Source organism: Patiria miniata, unplaced genomic scaffold (genome assembly GCF_015706575.1).
Source record: "Patiria miniata isolate m_02_andy unplaced genomic scaffold, ASM1570657v1 HiC_scaffold_9, whole genome shotgun sequence".
NCBI classification, from domain to species: Eukaryota; Metazoa; Echinodermata; class Asteroidea; order Valvatida; family Asterinidae; genus Patiria; species Patiria miniata.
In genome coordinates, this window is record NW_024037076.1 from 24,653,935 (window position 1) to 24,677,282 (window position 23,348).

At 42.5% G+C, this 23,348-nt stretch overlaps 1 protein-coding gene across 5 annotated transcripts in view; it reads right to left on the reverse strand.

Annotated features, from left to right (window-relative positions):
• The window catches only part of LOC119720650 (C-terminal-binding protein 1-like), a 51,989-nt gene that overhangs the window by 3,930 nt on the left and 24,711 nt on the right, over nucleotides 1-23,348 (reverse strand). For 4 of the 5 annotated variants that reach the window (XM_038190431.1, XM_038190430.1, XM_038190433.1 and 1 more), the window contains exons 3-8: nucleotides 9,362-9,551; nucleotides 7,333-7,505; nucleotides 1,523-1,667; nucleotides 1,147-1,289; nucleotides 952-1,015; nucleotides 182-306 (exon numbers count right to left, since the gene is read on the reverse strand). In XM_038190431.1, coding sequence (XP_038046359.1) covers nucleotides 182-306; nucleotides 952-1,015; nucleotides 1,147-1,289; nucleotides 1,523-1,667; nucleotides 7,333-7,505; nucleotides 9,362-9,551 — 840 coding nt within the window. Of the gene's footprint in view, nucleotides 1-181; nucleotides 307-951; nucleotides 1,016-1,082; nucleotides 1,290-1,522; nucleotides 1,668-7,332; nucleotides 7,506-9,361; nucleotides 9,552-23,348 lie in introns of all 5 variants that reach the window. The other variant, XM_038190432.1, reaches the window with a different exon arrangement.

A 23,348-nucleotide genomic window follows, 5' to 3' on the forward strand; every position in this document is an offset into this window, starting at 1 on the left:
AGATAAACAAGGTTCAAGAGTTATTCACCGTGATGCTGATCATCTGACTGGGCCAAGCACACGAGTGTTCACAATTTCACTTAGAACTTTCCAAATTAGAAACAAAACTACTACAACGGTAACAGGCTCAAGTGTTGGAGCCCAGACAATGGCCTCTTCGGGGTATCTGTTGACAGCATACCTGCAATGTGTAGACGCGAGTTAGACCCAGTGATTTCTCTATGCCATCCGCTAAGTAAGGATCGTAGAAATGAATGGTGAACCCAAACGCCTTGGCTCTCTGTGCGACTGCTGTGCCACAGCGACCTACAACAGACAGGGACAAAGTATGTTATAATGACCTAATCTGAAAGCATCCATGAGGGACTCGCTACAGATTGTGTTTAATGAAGAACCATTTGGTCAAGGAAGGAGTGATCAGAACAGATGTTGTATAGACACTCTTCTACCCCTGTACTATAATTATAAAAGGATTCAACTATAAAACTCTGACAGGTCCTTGTGCCTACATGCCTACATCACTAGACGTGCTTCAAATCCTTAACCCAACTGGTTAATACCCCAACTCATGCCCACCCTTTCACTTTTCCTCAACCCTACACACCCTCGCTACTCACCTAGTCACAATGAGGATTAACCAGACTACATACTACAAATCCTTAACCAGACAGGTTAATACCCCCAAACCCATACCCCCCCCCCCTTTCCCCTTCACCCACCTAGTCCAATGATCCCAAGCATTTCCCCTCAGATCCTAGTGACTCCTATCAGTCGGTCACTTATTGGATCTGTTCGGCCCATCAACCCCCACCCCAATAACCAGTTAGTCCAATGATCCGCGTTTCCCATCAGATCCTACTTGCTCCGTTGGCTGCTTCCTGGATCTGTTCAGCCCCTCAAACCTATGCCCACCCCTCCACCCCATCTTACCCCACACCCCCGGTCATCCACCTAGCCCAATGATCCCCAACGTTTCCCCTCGGATCCTAGTGGCTCCGTTGGCTGCTTCCCGGATCTGTTCAGCCCCTCAAACCCATGCCCACCCCTCCACCTCATCTTACCCCACACCCCTGGTCACCCACCTAGCCCAATGATCCCCAACGTTTCCCCTCGGATCCTAGTGGCTCCGTTGGCTGCTTCCCGGATCTGTTCGGACCCTAGAAGCTTCTTGCCTTCCCGGACCATCTCGATCATCCAGTGGGTTCGACGGTAGAGATTCAGGATCAAGCACATCGTGGAGTCTGCTACTTCCTCGACGCCGTAGCCTGGGACGTTGCAGACCGCCATGCCTGGTTGGGGGAGGGGAGGGGGTGGGGAACAAGAGAGAAAGACATTACAATGTTGAAGTAGTTTTTGCAAACCTATTGTCATTCGAGTGACGTACTGACTGACTGACTTTCAATTCCAAAGCACACAGAACATTTTTCCCAACTTTTCCATGGTTTCCCTCCCATCATCAAATCTCCATGTCATTATCTCATATCTTTTTCCATCATTCCTAAGATTTCCCTGATTTCCATACCTAAGTCTCCTGCCGCCTTGATATCAATGTTGTCATAGCCGGAGCCAATGCGCACAATGATGCGTAAAGCCTTGAACTTCTCCAAGTCCTCTTTGGTCAGTGTAATGGAGTGATATAACAGCGCCCCCACGGCTTCATTAAGCACCTGAGGAAACAACAAATAACATGAAAGTCAATCACAAATCATCAAAATGACAAGCTATTTAAATGACCAATGACAAGGGCTTCCTTTTTTTGTTGCTGTTCATCCATGATTTGTACAGACCTGCTTTGTGTTTGGACTTGTGGTGGACTTGTGATGGACTTGTGGTGGACTTGTGATGGACTTGTGATGGACTTGTGATGGACTTGTGATTGACTTGTGATTGACTAGTGATTGAATTGTGATTGACTAGTGATTGAATTGTGATGGACTTCTGATTGACTTGTGATGGACTTCTGATGGACTTCTGATGGACTTGTGATTGACTTGTGATGGACTTGTGATAAGACTTGTGATGGACTTGTGATTGACTGGTAATTAGACATGTGATTGACTTGTGATGGACATGTAGGAAAATATTGTGATGATGTAGTGAGGATTCATTTTAACAGCAGAAATTTGTAAATGTCATCCTAAATAGGGCATGTTGACAGCTCACAAACAGATTCAACTCTTAAAAATAAGTATTATTCAAAAATAATCTGTTGGAGTGATCAATCAAGTCCAGAAACTTCCTGAAAAGTAAACAGAAAATTTAAGGCTGCCCCCCTCCGCCCCAAAAAAGGAAAAAGCGAACGTCCCCAAATGTCACGTCATATTTTTGGCTTGTTGTCAGCTCACAGTTTGACCAGGAAACAAATTTGTTGGGCACCGCTTCCTGCTGAATAGCCGGAGCAGTGAGTAATCTCCATCAACTCTGGGACTTTCAAGACACTTGTGGGGCCTCGTCATCTAAAAGGATAAGGTTTCTGTCCTGTGTATTGGGAAATTCAGGCCAAATTGCGATCAAAATGCCGAGGAATCGATGTGCAACCCTTCCAATTCCAAGTAACTCGTCACTGTAACTAAAAAAACTTCATGAACACGAAGCAAGACTCAACACAGATGGCGACACAATGGCAACATACGCTTACAAGAATGACTAATGATCTTGATCAAAAAGTTCCTTTCCGATTTCCTCAGTTTATGGCCCCCTGACACTTCGAATCAAACACGTCCCCAATCTACGAGTCGCTGGGCTAAATATGGCACAGGCAGCTCGGTAGCGCAAGCTCAGTAAAACCAGCGCAGCAGAGAGGGGGAGTGATTCATTTGGTTTGTACGAAGGAGAGTCGGGGAGAGGGGTAATTGTATCTCTGAGAGGGGGTAATGGTATCTCTGAGAGGGGGCAATGGTATCTCTGAGAGGGGGCTGCGGGGCGTTCATGATTTGACCAATAAACTTGACAAAGGTGTCAACATTACATGAATGTTTTCACTTGAGGGGGAAACTTGAAACTTGACTTAGCGTTCTAAATGCAAAAGAGTTTAGAGAATCTGGTCTGTGCAATGTCGTTTGACCCTGCTACAACACCTAGAAACCATTTTCATGCAGGCGAATGAAAATGGACTCTTTTGGCTGCCTGTCATATTGTCAAATCAAAGGAACATTCAACCCTTCGCAGCCATCAACCTACATCTACGTATTGAAAAATAATCCTCATATATTCCCCTGAAACTTCAGTGAACAAAGAAATTGACTTTTTTCGGTGATCCAAACCCCAAACATCACCAACATTCTAGTGGTCCAATTACTGAGCTTTTGAACAAGGCGTCTGGATAACATCCCACAAACAAATATAACCCAAGGTTAAAACTTAGACAACAACACGGGCAACATTCTTTGATTCTCTATCAGATACTTTTTATAGCAAGTAAAGTTTGTTTCTTCGTTAAACTGTCTGGTGGCTGACAAAAGACAGCAAGCCCCCGTTTTCCCCATGCCTCACTTCCTTCAGATATATTCCAAGATAATCTCAAGACGTCAGGCAGTGGGCTGTCGCGTGGGCTCCCAGGTATTTTGAGCTTCCTGGCCTGATAGGAAACGATGGCCCTCTGACACTATTATCCACTTCCACCGGTGGTGGGCAGCTGGGGGTCCTCAGGGGCGACAGAGATCCAGAAATGGGGACAGGAAAAAAGGTCAGAATGGTAACAGTGAAGGGTCAACACCGAAATAGACACTAGGAGACTCGCGAATTGCAAGCGGATACTTTCCTTTGATGTGGAACTTTTTGTTTTAAACGATTCCAATTCTGTCTAGGAGTTTTTTGGGGAATTGACTCAAAAATTTACCCAGTAAAAAGGTATTGGGATAAACTCCATAATATCTTGAAATGTTCTTCAAATGAACCACAAAGAAAAAAACTGACTAGGTTCGTTATTAGAATTTTCAAATTTGAAGAAGAAATTGACTGGAGGTTCAAGCCCTGTTCCAGTCTATTTCTTTATTCAACTTTTGAAAACTATTATTATTTGTTGCGAAGTGTCCGGAATGCATTCTGGGGGAAATGGAAACAACTATGGGCCTTATTCACAAGTCGGCCATATTGGATTGAGAGTGAGGTGAAATCTTCATTTTTGGAACTTGTGTAGAGAAATGAAAGCAATGACGTTACAAATTAATACCAGTCTGCTCTGATGAATAATTTAAAATTTGCGAATAAACATGCTCTAATGTTTTAAGCCCCATTCAAAAAAAAAAGGAAAGTGAGGCTATAGTGAATAAATAGTCTGGCACCATCCCATTCAACAGTTCACAACTTATTAACTACATTCAGGGAACACGACAAAAACGGCCAACTCGTGCATAAGGCCCATTACAGGGAGTTCATTTCTCAAGCGAGTGGAGTCTGATGATTTTGATTCAAAATTGAGAATCGATTCTTTTCGATCCTGACCAAAAGTTGCCCAAGCCTAGCACATATATTGTTTCTGCTGCACACAACAAAATTTGGACTCCGACACAGATACCCACATACCAACAGGTTGGGGAATTACAGATATTCATCATTTCCTGTGGAAACCCACTACCCAAGGATGGTCAGGACCAGTGCGTGCCCCTCGGCTATAATGTGTCTCTTCCTAATTATACCAGGCAAGGTTAATATTAATATGATTTGGTCCGTCTGCTCTTTATACAATGTACCCCACAACACAGCTGGTTGTTTGGGTACCAGAAATGACCAGAGATGGGCGGCTTCCTGCCTCACACCCCCTTGGAAGAGATAGGCCCCTAATCCCCCAAACCAGTTTTTAATTTCGATCGTCCCATCGACCTATCTGAGGGCGCTGGTGGGTGCTAATCAAGTTGAGCTCTCCTTGGAAGATTTGTGTTGACCTGATGACCCCGGGTCACTCATTCTCTGCTCTCATTGGACAAACTGTTTACCTGCTGACACGGTCAGTTCTTCCGTAGATCTGCATGACCCTTTCACACAAGATGTTGTTAACAGCAAGTGGCCTACTGCGACATGCGCGTCCACAAGATTATGTGAAACGGATTAGCCCCCATCGGCACCCTTTGCGAGTGAAAACAGTGAAAACAAGACTATAAATTTCAGCGGATTGTGTAGTAACGTTGGCCCCTATAACTCCTCGCCACTTGTATTCGGTTCACACTGCGAGAAACAGCTCCGTGTAAAAGATGGATGGGAACACACATGAACAAAGTCGGGAACGGCCTGTAACTTGTGTTTCCTGTGCACAGCGGTTTGCCCACATCGTTACTGCTTAGTGCTGCAGCAGTTAGACTGCCGCTGGCAATTTTGCAATCAATCAAATCAGAGTACCCTCATAACTAGCAGAGCTCTTTGCTGAACTAAACTGGAAACAATAGACGCTGCAAAACAATTGTGATTCAAAGAATTTCAATGAAAACTTCAACCACATGTACATGTACATGTATCTTCTTCTCTCTTTTTTTGGCCTGGTCAATTTATCAACCTGCCACATCACACACATGATAAAAATATGTTGACCTAATCAAGTCTTATTAGCTTCAAATATTGTGATGTTGTAAAACTGGTTCCCATGACATCACAACTAAGCCAAACTTTTGAAAGGTGAATTTCTTGACTGTTTCAGCACACACAAAATTATTGACTCAAAAACCTGGCTGGACTACACTACCATCTCACCAGATTGGGAATTCTACCTTTTAGGAAGGAGAGGGGTGAGGGGGGTAGGTACAGGGGGTGGGGGGGGGGGGAAGGGGGTTAGTGTCGCCAACACCCTCATGCATCACCTGTTTGCATCCAGACTCCCCCAAAAAAGCTCTTCTTTAACCATTCCGTGACCTTCAGCAGTCGGGAAGGAGGCTAAGCACCGACTTGTTGTTGTTATTGGACTGAAGTTATCCTCCCTGACTTTTTTTTTTTAAAAGGGTACCCTCTTCCGTTGGGAGGAGGCAATGTCCTGGGGACAGTACCCAGGGACACGGCCGACAGGAAGAGGATCAATTAGAGACATCCTTGTTGACACCCCCCTAGTACTAAGAAGCTCCAAAATACCAGCCAAACCAAAAAAAAAAAGACTGAGTTGAAGGGCAGAGAGGGGAGGAAATCTGTCACTGATTCATCAGTTGGAATGTGATCAAGTTTGAGAGGGCACAGCGCTGTGGTCATTTGTCTTCTACCACCACAGATCGGCAGAATATTTATGGCAGAATTAAGCAAAACCCAAGGTTAGGTTGAACACCAAAACTAAATGATGGATATGTGACTCTGAAATGCCGTAGTGATCTGAGCTAGTCTCTCAATCAGCCCATTATCTTTGTTCATCGTTATTATCTCGCAATAGCCTCTGTTGCCACAATAACCCTAGACCTACATCATCCTTCTCAGAAACTTTGCTCGGGGTGCGCTTGTCAGAAGCCATAAACCCACAAGTGCCAAAACGCCATGTTGCTAGCATCATTGGCAATGCTGCAAACCTTGGAAAATACCGGTAAATGAAGTTGACCGCACAATAGTCAGATTAATTGAAGTCAAGCACACAAAGCAGGGAACAGCAGCATTCTCGGGCCCAGTGTGGTGCCCTCATATGAACTACAACTGCGTTGAAGCATATGAACTAAAACTGCGGGCACATTACACATGTACATGTACTTCTGCCTTGTACACTGACACACACCGTATGAGTATCAGCAAAACCTAATATTGATTTGCATCAACCCAGACGCAAAATTCCATCTTATGAATAGTTTAATTGCGGTACCTGCTGCTACATGTACATCAGATTCGAACCAGCCAATGGATCTCGCAAGCTTGGTGATGAAGTGGAAAAACGTCTGCACTAGAGAGCAGCAGGTCGTGGGTTCGAGTCCCACCAGAGTGATTTTGCCAACTTTCACTCGGGAGGTACCGGGTAACACACCGAGTATACAGTGGTAACACGTCGGTGAAAGGCAAAACTTAATATTGATTTGCATCACCCCGACACAAAATTCCATGTTATGAACACCAGTGTCAAGTTTCCCATTAAAAAAGCCATAAGATTTCAGAACATGTCTATCAACATCATTGTTGTAGTCGAATCCATCACAAGTCCCCACAAGTCCTCACAAGTCCTCACAAGTTACCCAGTCCTAAGTCGAGTTACATGCTATTCACATGACCTGTGACAAGGGCATTCCGCTGCTATTTTCAATCCGCAACTTGCGACAGGGCTTGTGAATTGAAAAACTGAAATACTTGTGACCAGCTTTGCGATGGACTCAATTCAAACACTGGCAAAAAGCCTTTGGATTTCTGGACAGGCCTGTCGACATCTTCCGTCGCGAGTCTCACCTTTTCGTGGATTTCATTTGTGGACTGCGCGTCGCAGAACGCCACGGTGGCCACATCTTTGAGGATGGGCATCTCGACGCTACAGTCCCGGCCGTCCAACAGCGCCACCAATGGACGGGCGGGGAGAGGCTGGGGGTTGTTGCTGGTCACGGCCGCAGCCGGGTGACGAATTCCTTTGGGGGAATAAATAGAACAAACTTTAACATTCCGAAGAGCAATTAATTTATTGTTCAATATCCTGTTTGTGCAGTTTGTAACCTAGTAATGGATCAAATGTAGGACTTTATGTATGTCCAAAATCAACCTGTTTGTCTCTGGCTCTAGATATATTTAGTAAAGAGTCAACCTGAACGGTTTTAGCAGCAGCCACTTACGTGTACAAGTAACAGCCATTTTGGGCACTGCCTATATGGCTCTCAATCTTTGCTGTTGCTTTTGAGTTCGTATCAACACAAATTTTGGCAGCACAAATTTTATACCAACTGCAGTGGGCGGGCCGTCGCCGCGTTATGGGGAGGTTTTTTATTGTTAGGCAAATTAGGACCAAGTTATGGGGACTTTCGGCTGTCCCCATAGCATCTTTGGTCCCCATAGTACAATGGGACAACACGTGTGTAGTCCCCACAGTTACAGAACAAGTGAACTTGAAAATAAAAAGTGCCAAGTTAAAAGCAGTCTGACAGTTCCATTCCTAAAAGAACTTTTTATTTAAAAAAAAAAACCTGCTAGGATTGAAAGGTCTTCCAACTTCGGAAGTTTTTAAAACAAAAATGAAGTATACTAGATTAGTTCAAAATGTCTGCTGATATAAATAATTTATTTCAGGTTTTGCTAGTGAAGCTGTAGTGGGCAACAAACACATGTATGTATTTTGTACAAAAATAAGTTACTAAGTTACTAAATTGAAAGAAACAACTAGAGGATCTGCGTGTTCCCCACCAAATTACAATTTTTCCCTCTTGCCCTCATTTAATTTGCCCTACTTCCCCTTACTTCCCCTGTCTCCCCCACCTCCCTACGTACTCCCTATCCCCCCAAGTCAACAAAATCCACACACGGCTCCCCACAGCATTACAAAACAGATAAGATATCCCCCTAACCCACTACCCCAAAAATACTCGGCTGTTTTGTAGGGGGGAGCAAACTAGTTTACGGACGAACCGTGTTGCGAGCACGAGCAAAACTCCATGTTGCCCAAGTTTAGCAGAACTTCCAATTTAAGCCACTTAGCAGCGGCACACGGAGTTAATACACAACTTCCCCCTCTGTAATTGATTGGATCCTAGGGTTTGCTCACAGCTAGTCCACGTCGGATCTCTCAGGGTTTTTTTTTAACCGAAGAACAATTTTTCAGGATCAGCGCTCAGACTTCAAACTGACAAGTGATCCTATTTGGGGGCAAGTTCAGGAAATTTGGGTCCTTTTTTGTTTGGTGTTGATTTTGGTTCATTAAGGGGTAAGAGATTCGAGGGAGAGGGGTGGCTTGGTCTAATTTAACAATTTAGTGGTTGGGGAAAAGGGGGTATTGGGAGGTTGTGGGAGGAGCAAGGGGTGGAGTAGTGGGCTGTAGAGGGACACAGGGTTGATTTGCGACTGATAAGTTGGAGTTTGATGATCAGATAATTTTCATCTTTTTGAGGGAGTTTTAAAAATGTCAAAATAATGGGAAAAGTGGGGGAAATTGGTGTAATAATTCACAGACTAATGGAAACAACTTGAAATCACTAAAGGAAGAGGGCTTGACATTTCGATCCTAGCAAGATTTTTTTTTCTCTATGGCAAAAAAATTGAATTGTATGAAAAACTTGGGTTTTTTTCATGGGGGGGGGGGGCGCATGCAGAAAAAGACTTGATTGTCACCAACCATCAGGCCACTCAGTGGCAAGGAAAAAAATGAGGCAGAGCTTCACTTATATTTACGAGTGGATGGTGGTTTTTTAAAAGAAAACATATGAAACACTGGCACAGTAATCTATAGGTTACAGGTTAGAGTCCCACTCCAGACAACAACTGCTGTATTTTTACCCACCTTCGACGATCCTATCTACAGACATTCTAGGGCGTTTAGGCTTCTTCTGTTTATCCATAGGGGAGCGAGGCCGCGAGTTGTTGAGTGTGCTGACGTCCACTGTGACGGGCGGGTCTACCTCGGGGTCCGGTACAGGCACGTCTCCCTCTTTCTTCTCACCCCCGGGGAAGTGACAGCTGCAGATCCGCAACTACACGGTGTCAGGGATAGGGTGGCAGAGGCATGGGGAGGAGGGGTGGGGACAGTGTGTCAGAGATGGAGATCATGAGGGTGATAAAGGTAGAGATGGACAAACGGTGGTCAAGGGAATAGGTGAACAGAAATAAGATTACAAACGGGGTGACAGAACCATTGACAAATAGGGTGATAGAATAGGGAAGCAAGAGGATGAGAGAATAAGAATAGGTTGAGGGGGAAAAAAAGAGGGAAAAAATAAAACCACGTTAATTTCACTGCCTGCTTTATTACAAAACTTAAGCTTCAATCGAGGTCCTACTCTAAAGAATCTCAAAGAGTGCGCACACATTCCGAAATTGTTTTGACTGAGAAATTGTTTGATAGTGCTTCCATTTGGCCAACCAAAATGCCAGTACATGTATTTGAAAATGAAACATCTTATTTTTAAAATCATTTTTTTGATCCTCCATTCATGATTTCTGTGCATTATGAAACTTTAAAAAAAAATTCTTCCAGAGCATATAATTAATTCAATCCACTTTTATTTTGAAAGCGAGGATTTTTATTTTTAAAACAATTTTTTTGAGGGGGTAGTTGCTTTTTTTTTTTTGATTGCTCTTTTTTTTTTCTTTTCTTTTTTTGCTTAATCAAATTTAAACAATGCTATTTGAGGAGTCTAAAAATAATTACTGCCACATGGCTACTCCACAATTTGAGATTCAGAATGTCTGGTCGTTCTGAACCAGCGGTGCATATAAACATGTAACGCACGTCTTGACACATCTGACAAGAATACCGCATGACAACTCACAGGCACATAATGCAGTTCATGCTGGACAGGTACCGAACACGACTCAACGTAATACGAAATATAACCAACAAAAAAAGTACAACGGAAGTTACGGAACACTGAGGGAGAAACGGTGCATAACACGAAATTTGTCCTGCGTGGCACAATATCGCAAGACACACAGATGAACATACTTACCACTATTTGCTTGGGGAAAAAGAAATTGTGTTACACCTGGATTTTGAAAATTCCATACTTGGTTTTTAAATATCTTAGCTGTTTAATTCAATTAATATGATTGCCTTCCAATAAATAACTGTTCAGGTATCGTACAAGACGTAAATTCACACATAATCAACACCTTGAACTAACAACCTACAGTGTATATCAAGTTATATGGGTCTGACTTATACTTACATGTATCTGGCGTGAGCCTTATAAGAAAAAAATCACAAAAATTCCCCCCCCCAAAAAAAATTTTTTTTAGACATGTGTTTGTGGACAAACACCAGCTGTGTTCGCTGTTTGAAATGACTCTGTGACATGTGATGATGACATGACGACGTCACTTCAAATTTTCATGTACATGTATATGACATATGATTACTCAGCATCTTAGATATACAGATATGAAAATAACCGTTTATGTGATGTCACCTGACTTGTTATGACATCATCATGACATCACTTCAAAAAATTGAGTTAAACCACATTTTCTGTTTAATACAAGCAACATCCCACACACTGTACCAATGTCAAATTACTCAGCTGCTCAGAATCAGAACATCAAAAACTTAAAATTTCATTCTATAAATTCACTGAGATCTTCTCACCCAGAATCACAAAAATTGTTAATCAACAAGAAAATTGCCCAAACTCTTCAATTTTCTGTTTCTAAAGGAGGACAGCAAACAAGACTTTATTCCATATGAGCTGCATCCCAAACACCACTGCCAATCACTCTGGACTCAAGGTGAAAGCCTTGCCGAGGATTTTGTCCCCGTCTTTCTTTTTTCTTTTCCCCCCAGTCCCTTAGTAGATAATGGTTTTTGGACGTGCACAGGGGAGAGATCTCCTCGCCGTGAATGGTATTAGCCTGTGCATAAAGACCTTCGCTGGATGGCTGGAGGGGGTCGAAAGAGAGCTTGCTGTACAGTCATAATACCGTAATTTCTAATTAGCTTTGGATACAAGTCTTATCAGCAATAGAGAGTGTCCTTGTGTGGTCTACAAAGATTAGGATTTGGGATTCAGTGATATTAAGTACATGTTAGGATGTTCATTTGATAATGTGAATATTCATGTGTACATGTACTGGTACACGGTATGCACATGTACACACATGTACATAATGTGGTTCTTACATGTAAGCGCTTTTCACCAAAGGTTTTAAAACACTTCACAATTATTAGCCTGTTCATTAGACACTTTTCTGAAGCCAAGATCAGGTCTCTACCCTCGCACTTAACCATACTCCTGGGTGGCGAGAGGCAGTTGTGGTAAAGTGTCTTGCCCAGGAACACAAGCACCACAATTTATGTACAAAAGTGTATGCCGTGAGGACGCACATGAACCACCCAGGTATGTACTGGGTATGATTGCAAAAGTTGTATTTGAAGAGCAATCAAATCATCAAAAAATCTTGATGTTGATACAAAAATGTGATGTACATGTAGGCGTAAATTTGCATAATTTCACCATTCAAAAAGTCGAGAGGGCAAGATTTATATCAATAAAATACATTAGGCTACCGGTACATGTAATTACATGTACATTGTCAATGCAAGAGAAAAGATAAACTTAAAGTTTAAGTTAAAAGATTTTTATTTACACTTAACAGCCAACTTGATAAAGAACACATGTAAAATGATTTTAAAAAATGTTAATATTGCTAAGTTTTTATTATTACAATTTGATGTAATTAAATGCATGAGAAAACTTACAAACATGTACATGTATGTATATATGTAACTTATTCCTGTTAATTAATGTTCCCTCAAGGAAACAATTTAACATCATTAGTTATATACCTTAGGGAGACAACGGACATTAGGGAGACATTTCACTGTCTCCCTAATGTCACAACTCCTATTTAGAGGCAAAATGTTACTGTCGCAAACAGGCTAGATCAATTGCTCGTGGCCCAAAACATAAATAAACCAGAATTTGTGAAGGTAGGATAAGGGAAAATTGGGGTTAGGGTTCATTAAAGTTTGAGGGAAAAAAATGTGCATAACCCTAAGGAGATGCCTCCCTTAAAGATTTTTTTAGTCCATCATTTGTAATTTGTGCATTTTGTTCGTTGGAAGCAACAAAAGTGTTCAAAATCTAGTGAAGGATACTGAACAACTCACCTGATGAAGTTTCAGCTCAGCTTCAGCTGTTTATTCCGAGAAAAACAGCATTCTAGGATCTCAATTTCAAATCTAAAGTTGCTGAATCATGTTTTCAATTGGGCCTGAATTCAGCGTCCGAGACGCGTTCTCACTGAGCTGATTGCAGCTACATGTATACGCGATGTCGCGCACTGATCCCACGAATTATAGCAACCGCACGCGCGTGTGCGTCGTGCCAATGCTTGCGCGCGCTTCGCCAAATAACAAAACGAACTACTAATTAAAATTTTCATACGGTGCATCTTAAGACGCCAGAAAGAATAATTTCACTGGGAGTTTAGTCCACTTACTATCTTTCAACCAAGTATGTTTTTCAACAATAATTACGCTAGTTACTTTTCGGATGGCTGCAAATGATGGACTATAGCTTTAAGGTACATTTCCCGTAATTATTCTAACTTTAACAAGCAGTCACTTACGTTTGGTCAACACTCATGGTACAAGTGAAATACGTGTCGATACATGGAACTACTACCGGTAACATGTACTGGTATAATGGGAAATGTTGTACATGTACATGTACGTCATTTTTTAAGCAGTCAAAGGGCAGGTTACAGTTGAATGATTCTAGACCATGATGAATGTTCAACTTGGTAGGCGGGAAGTCAAGGGTCATTCACTCATTCTTCTGCTGAACAAATTCCATAATGTGCACATTTCAATATCTAAAGTACTTAATTCACCAACATCAATATGGCTGAGTAACACCAAGTGTTATGCACACTATGTACATGTACATTGGATGTCGTCCTGGAAAATGTTCACTACATTTGTAAATGCCAAATTTGACACAACCTTGTTTGGTCTTTCCCAATACATGAACATTATTTTTTTTATCTATTAACTCAAATTGTGGAATGATGAATTTTCGGGGCGGATTTTTCAATCAGCACGTCCACACACAAGATTATACCACAAAACTGTAATTAAACTATGCACATGTACATGTACATTTTGTACGTTTATACTGTGTACACATGTAAAGTACCTCAAATTGACCTCCATTGACTTTTCACCATTGTTCCAGAGCAAATATTGTAGCCGCTCTCCAAACACTCAGAACCATACTGAATATCGACCTCCAGGTTTCACCCTAAACCCGATACAAATTTGGTACTTGACAAATGTGTTTTTATTTATATTACTCCATCACATTGATGCTTTCTATAAGTTTGTAAACTTGACAATACAAACAAATCAATAAAACAGGTATTTGTTTATGAACCCCCCTTCCCCCCCCCCCCCCCCCCCCCCCCCGCTTCCCCCTCCCAACCCCTGTCTACACACCTCCCCACCAGAGAAAATGAACAAGACGCAAACAATTTTATGTAAGCGTGGAGCCCACATCATCAAGTGAACGCCGGTATGAGACCGGGTATTAATAATGCTACAGAGAGAAAGGAAAAAAAAAACACCACCAGCAAACTGACATATATTACGCCAAACGTACCCTGTACGTACACGTGCATAAAAAAAAATGTAAAACCTGCATAAGGAACAGGGTGAGTGACCGATCTTTTCCCCCGCACGCGGCAAACAATATGCAATAGCAACGGGTGTATTTGCGGAGTCAACCTGGACTGCGGGGGAAAAATCCCGTGAAGGCAAGACAGAGTGGGTCGAGAGAAAAAAGGGAAAAAAAAGTAACACAAAAATAAAAAGACGGGCTACAGGGAGATAGCCGGTGTAAAAAGGGCCAGAAGAGGTAGGGGAAAAAAATGTATGCAGTAAGAAGCGGTTTAAGTAAGAATCGAAGGCCTCGCTGACCGGGGTTTAAAGAAAAACAATCTCGTGGCAGAGCCGATCCAGGTGCAAAACAAAAAAAAAGGAGAGGAGTGGGGAAGGTAGAATGGTCTTGCCTCTCGGCTACTCAGGGATGATAATGCGTCCCGATGCCAGGGCCAAGCTAGGCATCTTATCTGATTTGGCCCTTTCATCACAGGTGAAATTTGCATGCCCGGTTTCCAACACAAAAAAAGGGGGGAGCAAAAAAGCAGTTCTTGTCGGACCCTGCGGACAGTCAATCATACTCGCATTAAGCTCGGTTCAGGCCGGTGTGTTTGGGAGAGACGAGAGCGACAGCGCACGGTCGAATTGACAAGATTCTTTTAAGCGGACACTGGTAGTGGGATTCTGGCATTTCTGCTTGCGTGTACTCCTAACGTTGTTTGGTTTGATTTTTTTTTCTTTTTTCGGAGTCGCGGGTTGCAACCGGGCTAAAAAAGAATCGACTTCCTCGGGATGAGGAATATCAAATTGCCAGACAGCTGGGTTGGGGAGGGATCTTTGTTAAGTGACTTGGCTTTGATTCATTCCTGGCAGAAGCCCTGAGGGTCGTTGAGAGCCAAACCTTCCTTTACGTCAACACTTTCGGAAAACTGATCACCGACCTTAAAAACCAGGAGTTATTTTTTATAACAAGCCTTTATCATCATTGAAGATGACGATATTGTGGTTTCAGTAGTTTTGTAGTTCAATCATTCATTTCTCATTAGCATTTGGTATAGTGATGTAAAAAAAATTTCACCGTGTTGCCTTTTTTTTCACCAAATGTCCGCAAACATTCTGCAACTTTTGAGTGCCTTCTGGCTAGTGGCACCATTTAAAAAAATATTCAAAAAAAAAAAATGTACAATTAGACGGAAACACCAGGAAACATTAATTGACAATATTGCTCTAATTGCTATGTGAATATTACCGGTACAACTTTTCGCCTTTTGAATTAAAAACTGGAGTGTGCATCTGAAGCTAAAATTTCACTTCTTTCAACAAGAATAAAAAATCAACATAAGAAAAGTTAATGGGACGTCATTGTCAAAGCTCATTCAAGATAAAAAAAAAAACCACCAAATTGCAACTGAAATGTATCCAAGTATATCTCTGGGATTTTGAATAGCGCTTCCCCTTCCCCCGGACCAAAAGAGGATGAAATTACACACCGCTGCGACCCCCCTCATCCGAGCTACTGTGAAATTTGAGCAGGTCCAACCGTGGGAATGGTGTATCTGAACAACTGGGTACACCAGCGTGGCAAATACTAGTGGCTGACAGCGTTTATTAACTGCTACGTGTTATGTCATAATTGTGGTGATACATGTATGCCACACACAAGAATGGTGGTTGCTTACCATTCTGAAAAGTAATGCGTATTCAATAAACTAATCAATATTTTAAATTATTTTATTGAATAATAAAATGATTTCCTCTGTCATTTGCCTCTGAAGGCGGCCTTGCCAAGGCTGAAATATCAGGCCATTTTAATTTTTTTTTGTTTTAATAAAACTTATAATTTTTAATAAACCGCATTATTCGTCTTGTTTTTAAAAATACGCACTGGTATACTTGGTAAATAGCCACTCATTATGGCCCCACCACTTACAAAAAATCCCCGTCCTCCCTCCAACCAATAAATTGTAATTCATGCCAGGTACTTCAAATGTTTCCTGCGTACTGCACGATGTACGACCCATCAGGACCATAATGCACCACGGTGGGCTCTTAATGTGTCAAACTCGTCACCTCTTCTCACTCTTATATAAAAAAAAAACCAACGGAGAAAAAATATCAACCCTTTCAGACCAGTGGTAGATTCCTCACCAGTTCACTGACCAAGTCTGATGTGTCTTATTCCAGACAGCTACAGCTAAAGCTGTTGGCTGGGCCGCGCAATTCTAGCGAGGGCCCGCTACTGGGTCCACGGGCCGTCACGTGCCCTGGGGGGCCAAGAGAAGGGACAGTTAACATCCAAATGGAAGGCTGGATGCCTTCTCTCTTTTCTTTATCTACTTTTTTTTTTTGGTTGATATTTTTGGTTCAATGCCTTGCTGGCTTGGGGAGACGCACTGGATGAATACTACATGAATTGTTGGGGACCTGCATTTGCTGCATGAAAGGCTTGCAGAAGCTGGGGCTTAGAGAGACACAGGAGTGTGGGGGAGACTGAGCGAGGGTAGGAGGTGAGCGATGGCTTAGCAATCGCTGATCAATTCAAGCGATACCGGCTGATCAGGAGTATTTAAGCATAGGATTGGCCACGTCGCAAGCACATGGGCTTTCGGTTCAAAACTCAGAATTAGATTCGTGACTCAACATCTTTGAGGAATCAACTCACTGTACTATACGAGTCCATTAGAAGGTCAAGATTGAACTTCATTCACTTGAACAAATATGCTGATATAATTTAACAATTGTTGATTGCTGTGATGTGGGATATGACATTTTTAACACCCGAGGGGCGCATTCGCCTTGGGTCCTATGCGCCCCGAAGGGGGTTAAAAAATGGCATATCCCACATCACAGCAGTCAACGATTGTTTTGATACAATGCCAATAACTCGAAAAGATAGGCCTATATGGTTGTAACTCAAATCTCTGCGATAACTGAAGACTTTGGTGTCCTGCCGGACATGAGACTGAGCGTTTGATGTTGCAGTTCTCAATGCGTAAAGCTATATCACGCCGGCAGGTCCCACACACGCGCGCAATGCCAGCAATTACCCCTCAGTGTGCGACATGCATTATTATATGACACATGTAAGCCTACTTCCTAGACCAATGAAATAACAGTATCCAACCACACGATATAACAATTGGATGTTGGGCAAGGCCGTGCTTGTGTCCCTAGGCAGGGCACTGTACTCCAATTTAACACTTTTCCATCTTGAAGCTGTTGAGAGTGGGACTAACGATTGAAATCTATGCGCTTCTGAGGCTAATGACCTGTGCAGGCAAGCTTTCTTGGAAGTTGTGCTTTCAGGAATATTAGTTGGTCCGGGATTCGGGGGGGGGGGGGGGGGGAATGGTTCCATATTTTACTTCTCTAGCAGAACTGTGTGCATACTGTCAAGTCTGCTTAGTCCATCAACACTGTACATTAAATACCTGTCATCGTGCAGAGAATCAGAGGCCAAAATGCAAGCAAACCTAAACATGCCAAAACCGGCCAGATGCACTGGTTTTACACTTCAATACCCCAACGATCACATCGTTATACAAACCCTACAAAAAATGAACCCCTTCTGCAGGACGCTTAAGTCTCAACAATCAAAATCATCGATATGTATCTTTCCGGCGCGCCGCGCAGCACAACAACAGTTGGACCCAGGAGTTATGGGTAATTGGATGCGAGCCCAGAGTCAAAAGGCAAGTCAACCACTGCTTCTCTTTCCTTTCTGTTATTTTTTTCCCCAGTCTTCTCTGTCGTTTCAAATACCAGGACATCTGATCTGAGCAGATTCTGACAAGGGACTGTTCACGCTCATGTATGCCGAGGGGAAGAAAGGGGCCTGTAAGTGACGGGACCTACTTCTTACTTTTTTCCCCCATTTTTTTTTTTTTTTTTTTTTTTTTAAATCATCTGACTGATATGTGTCAATTTCTGTCCTGCCAAATGCAACATGCCTGGGTATTTCCACAAAAAAAAGAAGAGACTACAGCTTTATAAAAAGACTTGGACCGATGATTTTGGATCGGAAATACCGTACGCATCTGTACAATTTTGTAAGGAACTACAAAACTGTTAAAAAGACCGGTTCGTAATCGTTGCGGAAGCGAACACGAATTTGTAAGTGTAAGCACTGCGAATTCGCAAAAGTTGAACACATTTCAACCGTGGTGAATCCGAAGCGAATGTTTTCTGACTTCAAAGTGGCTTCACAATTGCATTTGCATCAAGTATTAACTGGCCTAAATATGTTGTACATGTACATGTTCCTTATGTACACATCACATACATGCACTGTTTCTGCCCAGTTTCTGTTTCGATTACACAAGTTACATCGAGCGGTATGGGGGTAAGCAAGCCCGATTTCTACCCAGCCATAAAACCAATGGTGCAAGCACGGAGCAAGGAATGGTTCAGTGATCGGTGACCTTGAACTGCTGAGGTGATCTGCAGTGTCAGCATGCTGACAGACACTGGGTGTCTTGTCTTGATAAGGATTAGCCATGGATTTCCTTATCAGCTGAATGTGCATGTATCTACATACTGCTAGTGCTACCCAATATGGACACAGTATCAGTACATGTTTGTAAAAGCATGGAGTGAATTCTTATTCCTCCATGGTAAAAGGCAGTATTTAAGTTCTGGCAAGGTTTGTTTGGGCCATTTTCTGAAAACCTTTAGGCTGTGTTTGTTCCTTCATGGTTTAAGACACCAAAATGTATGTTAAAGTACAAACTTGTAGGATAATGGAGGAATAAGAAGATTCCTCCATGCTACATGTACATGTAGGATTTCCTTATTTTATTTAATTCCAGGCAAAATTTGGACACCAAATGTTCATGGGCTAATAAAGTTATTGGAAACCCAATTTCAACTTCATGTGATAAGTGAAGAATAAAAGAGAGGTGTGCGTAATTTCCATCTGCACTAAACCATTTTGGGGGGGGGGTACATTTTGGGATTTTTCTGTTTGTTGGTTGGTATTTTCCCAAAGTTTCATCTCAAAATGTATATTTTTTACATACACATACACAAAACAAAAAAACAGTATTATAAGACGGTTATAAGACGGTTGAGACATCAATACAGTGTCATTTTTGCCCCTCCCCCCGGCATAAAAAGCTGGATACGCTGCTGTCTACATGTCCTAGACATGATCAAAATCTTAGAGACCAATCCGATATAGACCCAATCACTTCTATCACGAAGGCCCCCTTGAATGGCGAAAGCATTGTGCTATCTTTTGTTCCAATCATCCATCAAAGGGCACTTGCTTCGTACAATAGCGTGCACAATGGTTTCCCCAGCGTGAGTGTACAGTGATTACATGCTTGGGCTGGTCTAGTTGCAGATAAATGCAGCCGAGTGGGAGAGGGAGTGGGAGTGCACAGCGGTAACGACACTCAAGCATCCTTCAATCCCTCCGTCTCTTTCTCACGGCTAATCAGGGATTGTGCACGGAGTCTATTCGCTTGTCACTGGATCCTTAGCCGATATGCACTTATCAGGGGTCCACATTAATGTTGTGCAAACTCCACCTGAAAACGAAGCCTACCCGACCTGACCCGACCCGAAACCAACTTTGGGTCGGTCGGGTCGGTTTTTTCCATTATTTCAATAGGGTCGGGTCGGTAGATCGGTTTTGGTTCGGATTCATTTTTTTTTATGTTTCGGGTCAGTTTGGCCTGGTCAACCCGACCAGATGCACAACATTAGTCCACAATGCTAAGCATTTTTGTCACATGGGGGGGGGGGGGGGGGGGGGGGGGGAGGGGAGGGGGGTTAGCGCTGCTAAGACCAGAAATATGCTAAGCACAGAAAATATCTGCTTAGCAAAAACACGTTACCAGCCCAAAATGTCATGCAATGTAAACTGCTTGTGACTGGTACTCAGCTCCATAAAATTTGTTACCATAAAATTTGTTTTTGGTGATATCGTGTGCTTGGATACTGCCATTTCATTGGTCTAGAACGACCACGTTACCATACAAGTTGTGCACGTTGCGCGGATATATGTACACATACATGTAGAACCTGCCAGGGCACTTGCAACTGAGAACTGGAACCACTCAGTCCCACCCCCGGAAAGCCTGGAAAGAATGTACATGTAGCATCCAGACACCACTTCTTTGGTTATGTACAAAGTCTATGGAGAGTTGAACTCTGCATTTTCAAAGTATTTTCTATAAACACAATTGGAAATGTTTCTCAGTCCCAGATTCATGTCTTTTCGGCAGTTTTTCAATGACTGACCTTCACTGAGATAGTATATGATGAAAAAAAGTGGCGTCGGGATGCAACATTCTTTCCAAAGCCTGCAGTTATCAAATGTTACATTGTACAGACTTCATTTATTTCTTGCAAAGTAAGTTACAACCATTTAAATCTTTTTGACTTCAATCGGCATGATAATAACAACACAATTGTTGACTGCTTTGATGTGGGATATGTCGTTTTTACTCCCCTTGGGGTGCATAGTTCGCCCATGCGGGGTGTTAAAAATGGCATATACCGGGTATCCCACATGACATCAGTCAACAATGTGTGACTGGTTCGGTTCCTCTGCCAATAAGCCCTAATCGAGGGTTCACTTTGCTAAACAATTTTATATCACACGCTTAGCAGATCCTTAAGACAAATTCCTGGACAGGGAGGGGCTGATTCAAAGCTGATTCTAAGGAATTCCAAGACCTCGGGAGGGAAGGGGGGGGTGCTGTATCTTGTGTGCCTTGTTGGCCTATCAGCCTGGGTATGGAGTACAAGGGTTGGACGGGTTGGACATGATGGTATGCCAAGTATTGGCGCATCACAGGCGGACAGCACAGACCCACTGTTATCATCACACACACACAAATGCTGTTGCATTCAATGTGCGATGAATAGAACTCTGGAGTCTCCACTCGACCAGAACCTTTATAAAGCATTTGCTCGACATTCAAATGGTGCACGAATTAAATGTGGACTCCCATTCATAATTGACTGTGAATATTCATCTTCGTGCCTATCAACTGGTTCCTTCAAGTAACTACCTGTACATACATACCACTTAAATGTAATCTCAACAAAACTCTCTTTGAGTTTCTTTATACATGTAATACGCAAAATAACATTTCACCTATTCTAAATAGAAACTGAACCTGACATGCGTGAGGAAGTTACATGAATGTTGACATCGGAGACAATTACATGTACAATGTACATTTGGTACATTTATCTTTCAAGAAAACCACCAAAACTTCTTAAGAAAAAAATGAGCATATTTTTCACTAATACCAAACAATTTGTAAAAGATAATCTGGGAAGGAACTAGAAGATTCCAAGAGTGTTAGGATAATCAAAATGCTGGCAAATGCTTTGCATGAGAATACTATTCCATGCATTCTGTAGCATGGAATTGTACAAAGCATCAACTTTGTTTCGAATGAATCGCGACATACATGTACGCTACGGCAAACACCATGACGGGTGAACATGGGTAATACTCAGAAGAAAAAAAAAATCTGGAGAGAGTTCAACCCCCAAAATATATCAAATATTCCAGCATTTTGTAAGGCAGCCTGCCATCCTAATCAAAATAAAGCCCTTGCAATTCCCCCCTTTCAATATCCCAAGCCATAAATTATGAACTTTATACGAGGGCCGCGGGGCTGGTAGAGGATAATGCCACGGACTGACAGTGGTGAAGGCTCCCTTCTATCTAGCGTCGACATCCCCCCCCCCCCCCCCACAAGAACCTTGTCATTGGAGACAACCACCGCTGTATCTTGTTGCGCATCGCTAATTTTATTTCTTTGTAAACGAGATGGGGTTGAGAGAAGCATTGGCAGGCCTGGGGGACAAGGCGCTGCGCGCGGACCCCCGTTTTGCGAGGTGCGGTGGCTGGCTGACTTACGGGGCAGTTGGCTCGGCCGGTCAGCGTGTATCAAATATGATACGGATGGGTCGTTATTGATGGGTTTTAAACCGGTACCCGCTGCCGGCTGCTGTATCCAAATGACCCCTCCCAGAATGATATTTACATATTGTTTGCATTAGAAAAATGGGCGCGTCATTTCGGAGTACTGGAATTTTTTTTAATTTTTTTTTTGCGTGGTCACTGCTACTTGGTACATGTAGGAATTTACATGTATTCTAATGATAGGGGTGCAATAAAAAGGATATCAAAAAAATATTCTCAATGTAATTTTTTGTTAACATGGATCAAATGCATTTTTGTTTAATACCCTTACTCCCTGGCATGATTTACTAGGAACCATACCACTACCCATCCTGGCAAATTCCAACACCATATGGGAAACTGCACACATATTTCTGACTCTGATTCTGGAGGTGTGTCAACCCAATGTAAACGACTATCAGTTTAGGGGTACTGTACCCATCCTGACAGATTCCAACAAAACATGCCGTTGGGGTTTGATGGGTTGAGTTCTGTTAGGGTTTAAGATGGTCTAACTCTCTAACGGTCTCGCTGTTTCAAATATGAAATATTTATTAGCGCAGCGTCTTGCCAGTTGCCACATGAAATAGCACCTCGTCAACACCTTCTGTTATATTCCTTCATGGAAGCAGACGGTGATCAAATTTGAGCCGCTTCCGGGCGGACCGGAATGAGGCATTGCATTTAGTGGGATCATTTCAAACTGCCCTGTTGTTCCACAATTTGATCAACAAGCTCGAATGACTCGCGTGGTGGCAGTTCTGCTGGAGGGGTGAGGGGAAAGGTGGCGAGCAAGGTACGATTGTGAGCAATTCTCCCCTCCTTGAATTGAATGTCAAACGCATGCGGGAAAAAACATTAAAGCTGATCAGAGCGGTAGGCCTAAAGAAAACTCCTACATGTACATGGGTTCAAAGTGTGACTGTCTTCCTGTCCCTGTAATCATTGTAGTGTATATAATTCTTGTTTTTCAAGAAATTATCATCATAAACAGCAAGTTACTGTACATAATTGGTCAAATCAACAATACTGGATAAAATCATACCGATTTGGTAAAACCACTACTCCTAAGATCTGAATATTGTGAATCCCAGTACAATTCAACGACCCGTTTTCTGGAGGAAAGGAGTGTCCCTCGTACAAGCACTGATGCTTGTTCTTGTCCCCAACAAATGCAGACAAGTCATCATAATGTATCTCAAGAATTAGTAGCTGAATTTTAAAATACTATGACAGCCAAATTGA